This window comes from Nicotiana tomentosiformis, chromosome 2 (genome assembly GCF_000390325.3).
Source record: "Nicotiana tomentosiformis chromosome 2, ASM39032v3, whole genome shotgun sequence".
NCBI classification, from domain to species: Eukaryota; Viridiplantae; Streptophyta; class Magnoliopsida; order Solanales; family Solanaceae; genus Nicotiana; species Nicotiana tomentosiformis.
Window position 1 is genome coordinate 35,992,387 of NC_090813.1, and position 9,829 is coordinate 36,002,215.

The 9,829-nt window shown below is 34.7% G+C and overlaps 2 protein-coding genes across 2 annotated transcripts; one reads left to right on the plus strand and one right to left on the minus strand.

The window, feature by feature from the left end:
• The first annotated feature begins 1,526 nt into the window (after nucleotides 1–1,526).
• On the plus strand, nucleotides 1,527–5,236 carry LOC104096919 (uncharacterized). The gene is made up of 3 exons (XM_009603375.4): nucleotides 1,527–1,744; nucleotides 3,886–4,033; nucleotides 4,957–5,236. The coding sequence occupies exons 1-3, from the start codon at nucleotides 1,690–1,692 to the stop codon at nucleotides 5,033–5,035; spliced, it is 282 nt and encodes a 93-aa protein (XP_009601670.1). The 5' UTR covers nucleotides 1,527–1,689; the 3' UTR covers nucleotides 5,036–5,236.
• A 1,946-nt stretch (nucleotides 5,237–7,182) lies between these two features.
• On the minus strand, nucleotides 7,183–8,743 carry LOC104096923 (UDP-glucosyltransferase 29-like). The gene has a single exon (XM_070192981.1). It carries the CDS (start codon nucleotides 8,741–8,743, stop codon nucleotides 7,364–7,366), a length of 1,380 nt encoding a protein of 459 aa, XP_070049082.1. The 3' UTR covers nucleotides 7,183–7,363.
• Nucleotides 8,744–9,829: the final 1,086 nt, after the last annotated feature.

A 9,829-nucleotide genomic window follows, 5' to 3' on the forward strand; every position in this document is an offset into this window, starting at 1 on the left:
GTCCTCAAATTTTGCACACAAATCATAATTGACATTACGGACCTACTCCAACTTTCGGAATCGGATTCCGATCCCGATATCAAAAAGTCCACTTCCGGTTAAACTTCTCAAAAACCTTCAAATTTCTAGCTTTAGCCAAATGAGTCCTAAATGACCTACGGACCTCCGAATCTACTTCCGGACACGCTCCCAATACCAGAATCACCATACGGAGCTATTCTCAGACTCGAAATCTCAAACGAACATTGATAACATTGAAATGTATTTCAACCCAAATTTATGAAATTCTTCCAAAAGGTGGGTTGCTCTGATGGTAAGCACCCTCCACTTCCAACCAAGAGGTTGTGAGTTCGAGTCACCCCAAGAGCAAGGTGGGGAGTTCTTGGAGGGAAGGATGCCGCGGGTCATTTGGAAACAGCCTCTCTACCCCAGGGTAGGGGTAAGGTCTGCGTACACACTACCCTCCCCAGACCCCACTAGTGGGATTATACTGGGTTGTTGTTGTTGTTGTTGTTCCAAAATGCCAACTTCCACAATAGGCGCTGAAACGCTTCCGGGTCATCCAAAATCCGATCCGGACATACGCCCAAGTTCAAATTCATCATACGAACTTGTTGGAACCTTCAAATCCCGATTCTGATATCGTTTACTTAAAAATTCAACCTTAGTCAATTCTTCCAACTTAAAGCTTCCGAAATGAGAATTTTCTTTTCAAATTAACTCTCAACTTCTGAAATTTCAATTCCGACCATGCGTACCAGTCATAATACCTGAAGTGAAGTTGTTCATGGCCTCAAACTGGTGAACGACCCACTAGAGCTCAAAACGACCGATCGGGTCGTTACAGGATCATTAGAAACTTATTTGTAGTTTTATGATCATATTTCTTTTTTTACTGGGAGATTTGCTTTTATACATAAGAGATCTAAAAATGATATTTTCTTAATTTTAACATTATAAATGGCCATGAAGGCCCATTCCCTCCATAATTATCACTATTGCAAATTGTTTTTTTTCCTGATTTTCTTTATTTAAAAGAAATATTGCTTTGATAATTTACCTCTTAAATAAAAAACAATATTGAACTCAAACTATTTATAGTTGCATTTTACATTAAATTTAGTCTTATGGATGGATCTTTCATTTTATTTAGACAAACTCATATTTGGGCCCGTTTGGCCACAAGAAAAAAAAAATTTGAAAAAAGTTCACTTTTTTCGTATTCACTGTTTTCGGAATTTTTCGAAAATTTGAATAACTCCAAAAAGTTATTTTTTAAAATTTTCACTTCAAATCACTCACAAAAATTCAAAAACAGCTCCAAATGGTATTCATGTCCAAACACAACTCTAATTTTCAAATACCATTTTTCACTTTAAAAAAAATTCATTTTTTTCCGAAATTTTACAATTCTTATGTATAAACGCCCACTTTATTTGAACGAGGATTTGAATCAAAACCAAATAAAAGGAAAAACTGAAACTTGAAATTACAAATTGGTCTCTCTTGTGCTATTTAACTCTTAGAGGTGTTATCAAATCATTCCAAAAAGTTGAAGGGGTCAAACTATAACTAGAAGTGCACTGTCTCCATTTCAGAGAGACGAGAGTTGTGAAGTCCGAATTCCGATTATCGAACGGAGCCACCGGCAAGAATTGCTTTGGGCGAATCATCTACAGGGATATCGCAATGGGATACGTGCAGGAAGCCCGAGAAAATCACGTCAAGAAGAAGGTCGAAGAAGGTACATTTGATCTTAAACCCCTAATTAGTCATGTACACTAATCATATATATTGTCATTTGTGAAGCATCAAGTAGGCGTAGGATACAACCGCACCCATTACTACTTTGTGGAAATGAATGCCATTTTTGTACAAATGTATATATTGTAAAAATTGCTCATACTTTATGCAGTTCAAGTCGAGTCTCAAATGTGAGCTTCAAATGGCAAAAAACAATTGTTTAATCACCTCCATATTCCACAATTCATTTTCCACATCTGTTTAATTTTCTAATAAACCATTTGGAAAGCTGGAGTTGTTGGCCTAAGTTCTGTTTGAGTAATTTTTGTGGTATCTCAATGGTATGAGGCAGAAGGACTACTTGCTGATATATGGCACTATATGTCCGCAGTTCTCCTTAGAGTTTTATTTGTTTCATTACGTTTTATATTGCTTATCAAGGACATAATCTCCTCCTCCATTGTAGTTTTTCCGGTTAAAGAATTTATAGGAGGTTGCAAGGTTGTGTGTGGGTGACAAGAGGGGTTGCTCTGATGGTAAGCAACCTCCACTTCCAACCAAGAGGTTGTGAGTTCGAGTCAACCCAAGAGCAAGGTGGGGAGTTCTTGGAGGGAAGGATGCCGAGGGTCTATTGGAAACAACCTCTCTACCTCATGGTAGGGGTAAAGTCTGCGTACACACTACCCTCCCCAGACCCCACCAGTGGGATTATACTGGGTTGTTGTTGTTGTTGTTGTTGTTTGCAAGGTTGTGTGGAATTAGGGTAAAATTACCACTAGAGATTCAATAAGGAGGTGATGGGTGAGAATCAGGAAGAGCGAGAGGACGGAGGCAAAAATGGAATCTGCTCTGCCGCAGTCGTACACCTTGTCTACAATTGCTTCACTCTTTTTTTTTCCTTACCTTACTAGGTACATTTCTTTAGTTTAGGTATGGATTCTCACGTGCTCTTGTAAGGAATGTGAGTGAAACTTTATGTTGTAACTGCAAGGAGGAGATGAAGGAAAGACAATAACCAGAATATTTGTAAAGATTACTAAAATTGCAGGGAGAGTGCACGGTTAGTACTGAGCTGGACAAAGTGCTTGCCAGGGATGCAAGGTAGTGCTGGAAAAGGATTATTGCAGGGAAAGCCAGACCTGCTAAGCAGCCAGCATGCCCATTGCCATTACTAATATAACATGATTAGGGTAGTTTGAGGGGTCTTAGGATGACATGTTATAGAAATAGAGTGTGGGTAAGAAATGCAGTGGGCTTACACAAAAATATGTTTGATTTGGTAATTTGTTTAGTATAAGGTACAAAGTGGCTCGTTTTGACGAATTGAAGGTAGATTTGTTAAGCAAGACTCCACGTAACTACCTTGTTATAGGACAGGGACATTATCAAATTTGTAAGCCTCATTTACTAAATGAAGAAGAAAGATGATTTTCCACTTTCAAGCCTTTAAAATTTAATTTGTTGGTTGTGAAACTATTTTAGGTATTCTTGTGTTGTCCATTATTGATGTTCCTCAAGAACACTCTATATCATCTTCAACCCTCCACATTAAGTGCTTAGTTTGTTTCTCTCTGTGATTGTTTCCTCTAAACGTTGAGGAAGTTTTCGTTTTGATAGGGTTGTTATTGGTTTAGAGTCCTATTCATTCTTTCTGGTCATCCAGAAGCAGAGAAATAAAACAACATAGCAATTCGGGTCCGCTATTTGAATCATCACTGTCCATGTTAGCGCCCAATTTTGATTTAGATTGAGATGTGCCAAGAATATCTGGTTGCTTTTGTTTTTTGGTGTCTTGACATGTGATGCAAGCAGTTGTCCTTGCTTGGATCTAGACGCTCAAAAGAACAAAGCTTTTAGTTCACTTTTCCAACTTATGTCTTGCCACATTATTTGGTCCAACAGAGTTGGATAAAAGTTTGTCATTCATGCTTTCGCAAAAGCTTCCTGTTACATAGTCAGGACCATGTCTGTTTGACATTTTTATGCCTGTTTTTACCTGACAAATATGACTTATATTTATACCTTAAATGGCAGTTCCCTTATGTATTGTTGTCCGCTGTTTTTCAGCTACTGTCATGAAAAAATAAATTTATCTTTCAGTCATATTCCTTAACTTGAATGTTTTATGCATCAATAATTCAGCTTTGCGCAGTAAAATGAAGCAGAAAGCACTTCAACAATGCAATCACTACACTGCAAAGTATGCTGAATGTGCCTCAGGAAGAACATTATCTGTTGTTTGGCAGTGCCGCAAACAAGCTAAAGAATTAAATGGGTGCCTCCATCAGTAGTATGTTCCTCATCTTTGATTCAACTTGTTCTTTCATCTTTAGTTACGTCTAAATATGTTCAGCAACTATTTGCTCTCATTTTGGTTATCATGACATCTTTGTCTTCCATTAACTTGCCTGCAATTTTCCCACGATCTGATGACAGATTTTCTTTGAATAAGTCCTCAAGAGAAACTGAGCTTAACTGCAAGGTTCAAATAGTTATGTACCCAAATGTGAATACTGGAAGTTCGAGCTGACAAATCTTCTAACAATCAACTTTGCCCATTATCGATGGGTGATCTTCTGAAAACTTAGAATGCTTATTTTAGAAGCATTGTTCATGACAGGTGTGTTAAAACTTAAGATAAACCATAGGAGGCTTATTACTTAATTAAAAAAAAAAAAAAAAAACTTAAGATGCACTCAAGCTTAGGCCATGGCATCCCTTTGAGATAAGGTGTGACTAAGCAAGTAAATTGATATTTTGAATATGTTTGACATTTTGAAAGTACGGAGCGGTTAGAATTAAGTTATTTTTGACAATTATGCCCTCAGGTTTGAACTAGACTTGCAACCCAAAGCAGAAAAAACCCTAAAGGGAAAAAAAGTTAACCATGGGTATTGGGGGGCAGAACATGTAATAGGGGTAAAATTATTTCTTTGACCCGTAATTCAAAGGGGAATTTCAAGTTTATAGGCAAAATTTTGTTTCAAAACAAATGTAGGTGTATTAGAGACCAATAGACCATCATCTAATCCTCAGCTACTCAATGAACAAACCAGAGGCAGGATAAATGATTTCCGAGGACTGTACCCCTTTATCTCCGCGACCAAACTAAATCCATTGGGCAGTCAACATGTTATTGTAATATTTTAGCGCTTAAATTTCGTGATGCACTCTGATGTTCTATTTTTTTCCCCTTGTTTCCTGTTCATGCAGTACAAATGACTCTGTTTTGGAAGAAATGAAGAAAGAATACATGCTTCAACAAGACGGGAAGGAACCACCTAGAGCTTGAGTTTCACTTTCTTGGTACTTTCAGTTTGTAGCTCTAAACATTGTCATTGTACCTACTTTCTGCTTGGTCAAGTTATACTGGAATTAGAGTGGTTTCTGCTCAGTCATGTTGTACTGGAATTAGAAGAAGAATATTTGATTTTTTTTTTCTTTACTTGAAAAGGAATAAGTGGGCTTCGTATTATGCAAGTCATTTCTGGGATGAGATTATTATATGTTGCTCCAGAGTTGGGATTTCGTTAATTGTGACATTAGTATCCTGGTCAGCTCGAAGGTACTTCCGCTAATACAGTGGGCAGTTTGCTATGATCAAAGTTTGAGCAGATGGGTTTACACAGAGTGTCTCCAACATAGCATGTGGACTGGTCTTAAACGTTAATACAAGAAAAGATAGCTAGTTTGACACAATGTTCAATATAGATTTGTGTTCAAACAAGTTATGTGCTACCACGGCGCAAACGAGGAAACATAGTACTACCTTTGTTTCAATTTAGATGACGCATTTCGCTTATCGAGAGTTAATTTAACTAAACTTTGAAGTTACATTTGATTAATTCATTTCAATATTTTAAAATTAAAATTTAGATATTCAAAAACTATACGAAAAGTATTATTAGTTACAATTTTTCTCATGTTAATATGATAGAAAAATATATTTTAAAATGTTAGTCAAACTTCACTCTGTTTGAGCGATAAGCTAAATGTTTCATCTAAATTGAAACGGAGGAAGTACTATTTTATCATTCTATTAATACATCTCGGATACTTGGACATGAAAAGAAATGGCTCTCTTTGACAAGACGAATGTGTGTTTGGCGAGGAAAAATAAAAAATAATTACTATTTCTTAGGCCTATTTTCTTATCACGCACGAGATGTTCCCAAGTCTAGAGACTAGAGGGACCCTTTCTTAACCTATATGTGAACGGATTAATTTTATGGTAAAGAGCCAAAAATGTTCTTGAACTATCTCAAATAGTTCAAAAATGTCATTCGTTTGTTTTTTGTACCAAAAATATCCATGTCGTCTATACTTTGGACCACAAATGCCCTTAAACTGTTAGTCTTGTCATTGAAGGTGACATGGTAGTCCAACTGGGTTAGATTTGCTTACATGACCATCCACCTAAGCAATCCAACATGGCAAAATTATTTTTTCGGAAAAAAAATATTTTTTTCGGAATTTTTAAAAAAAATACAAAATCAACACTTATTCCGAAAAAAAGTAAAAACAATTCCGGAAAAATTATTTTCTGAAAAAATAATTTTATTTTTTCCGGATTTTTTTTTATTTTTCCGAAAAATAATTTTTCCGGAATATTTTTTACTTTTTTCGGAAAAAGTATTGATTTTGTATTTTAATAAAAATTTCTGAAATAAATAATTTTTCCGAAAAAATATATAACGGTTTAATGGCATTTGGACAACAAAATCAACACTTTCCGGAAAATTATTTATTTCGGAAATTTTTATTAAAATACAAAATCAATACTTATTCTGAAAAAAGTAAAAAATTTCGGAAATATTATTTTTTCGGAAAATAATTTTTCTGGGAATTGTTTTTACTTTTTTCGGAATTAGTGTTGATTTTGTATTTTAAAAAATGGGAAAATATTTTTTTCGGAAAATTATTTTTTCGGAGATTTTTTTTTACTTTTTTCGGAATAAGTGTTGATTTTGTATTTTAAAAAAAATTTCGAAAAAATAATTTTTCCGAAAAAATAATTTTGCCATGTTGGATTGCTTAGGTGGATGGCCATGTAAGCAAATCTAACCAGTTGGACTGCCATGTCACCTTCAATGACAAGACTAAATGTTTAAGGGCATTTGTGATCCAAAATATAGACGGCGGAGATATTTTTGGTACCAAAAACAAACGGAGGGCATTTTTGAGCTATTTCAGATAGTTCAAGAGCATTTTTGGCCCTTTTCCGTTAATTTTATTCTGATTTTTTCCATCTACTTGTTCGACTTTGAGGAGAAAAGGACAATGTTGCTGAAAAACATTCCATGCATCTCTCGATACAATTATTGAACTATTTCTACTATAACCACAAGAACCTAAATTACAGAAATAGTAAGAAAAGAAGCTTTCACCGAAAAATTCATCTTATGAACGGCCATATTGTTGGATCATGGAATTAAAATAGTAGGAAATAAAGACTAATTTATAATAGTAGGTTGTCCAACATATGAAAAAACATGTGAACAAGACTAGCTAGTACGATTTGATTCTAACTAATAAAGCAACAAAAACACCCTAGCTACTATACTATATAAGCATCTAAATAAAATAGTAGAAGCTAAATTAATTAATCTTTACTAACAAGCTAAAGAGCTTCGATAGAACAGTGAGTTTTCTTAGCACAAAGCTTTTCCAACTCCTTTGCAACTTCTTCAATTTCTTCATCTCCTTTGGAACGAAGCATTTCCTTCATATCCCTTGCCTTTTGCCTCACAAATTCACCATCCTTCTCCACCACCACTTGGTTGATTATGGCTGCAACTTCCTCTCTATGAAGTTTTGCATTACTATCCCTCACAACTTCCACAGCAATACCAACCTCTTCAACAAGCCTAGAATTAACTGGTTGATCAATATGCATTGGCATAGCGATAATTGGAACACCATATTTCATGCTTTCCATTACAGAACTCCATCCGCAATGACTCACAAATCCGCCAATACTTGAATGCTCCAAGATTTTTGCCTGTGGTGCCCATCCTTTAAAAACGTTTCCCCTATTCCCTACCCTATTGAAAAACCCTTTAGGTAATGCCTCTTCAAGTTCAAGATCTTCCCCTTTTTGGAACCTTATAGGCCATATAAAATTCACCTTACTCTTTTCCAACCCATAAGCAATCTCCAATAAATCTTCCTTGGACAAAAAATATTCACTTCCAAAAGATACAAAAATTGTGGATTTCTCCTCCTTTTCATTCAACCATGTTATTAACTCTGATTCTCCATCATCAATAGTAGGTTCTTGAACTAATGGACCAAGTGGTACAACTTTTTTCCCAGTTAAATTAGTGATATAATCACTATACTTACCCTCAATCTCCTTAAAACTTTTTATCAAAACAAGATCACTAGATAGGTAAAAACAATCTCTAACTCGCTTCTTATCTTCCTCAAGCTTTTCCACAGGCATAGATGATTCATCTTTCTCTATACGAGCCATCTCATAGTCACGATAACAAATAGACGAGAAGGGAAATTTTATACCTGGGTTGTTGAACACATGCAACATATAAGAAGTCATTGTAGCGCTACTACTAATAAATTCAACAGCAGGGATTTTTAACTCAGCAGCAGCCTTTGGAGCCCAAGGTTGGAGAAAATCATAAATCAATAAATCAGGTTTTAGGGTTTTCAAGATTAGGGTAAAATCAGGACTGGCTAAGTCAAAAGCTTCTTTGAGAGTGTTCATAAGATGAGGTGGGAGACCATTTGTGGTGTGGTGACAAGGAGGAAGATTAGGTAAAGTTTGGAGATTAAGTTCCAAGAATTGGATTGATGGTGAAAATTCTGGGCTAAGGTTTTTCTTAATAGAGCTTAGGTTTATTGGCGTAGAACACAAGTAAATAGTGAAGTTTCTTTGGCTGAGCTTTTTGGCTAACTCTAAGAAGGGAGAGATATGGCCATAGCCCAACCATGGAAACATCAAAACTCGAAGTGGTTTTTGATTATCCATAAAACCATTCATGATTTCTTGAATTTTTTTTCTTTCTCAAACTTAATTCTTCTCACAACTTTTTGGCATGCAAAAAGGGATTGATATGGAGTTATATTTATAGTTTATCAACAAGTTCATTGTATGGTAAGTTGGAAAATATTGGAAGATCTATAAGTGTTTAATGCACAAACACGTAGAAGGAAAATGCGACTATATATTTTTGGTATACGTATAATATCTGCATGGTTCACTTTCCTTTTGCGTTGTTCCACTTTCTTGTATTTCTTCCTCTTCCTTTTCAGTTTCTTTTATAACTGGATTTCTTTTCCTTTTTTATTTCTGGTAACTATGCTAATTGGGAACCTATATATGGTAGTTATTTTGTTTAGGTGGTAATACCTTATGTACTAAAAAAAAGGTAAACTTAACGTACTCGGAAATCAATCCATAAATATAAATAGAACCCTAGATTTCCAAGTGTTTATATATAGACAAGATTTTAAAAGAGTAGAAATAATCTTTTCTTTTATATTCTGTCGTTTTTCATTTCTCAAATTTTTAAACTTTATTCTTCATTAGTGTTTTTTATGTGGCACAATTATTTACAGAAGCAAAGTGGGATTTCTTTCTAATTCAGACAAGCCAAGTGGGATGAAAGAGTTAAATTATGCATCCAGTGAGAAAAAAGTTAGATCAGATAAAATAAAATCTTATTACCGAGAAAGAAAAAAAACAACCCCGTTAAACATAAGGGGTATAAGCTTATCAACGTATACATTATAATGTAATTTTTTTTTACACAAAATATGAAAGAAAATTACTGCGTTTGCCTAATGTATATATGTACAAACCAAAAGAGGATGTGCGTTATTATAAGTCAGAACTTCGAGAAAGTTAGGTGTAATTCTCCTATATATAGGATTTGTAATTAAAAGTTAGAATAAACGGGCAGTGAGCTACATATATGATTTTCATACTTCTTATTTTATTTTTAAGGAAATAATAACAATAAATTTTTAAATTCACCTTGGTTTCGTTCCAATAGAATCTTTAGAATTTTAAGGAATACCTTTTCAGTACTAAAAACATTATGTTAGTATATTCCCTTAATCTTGA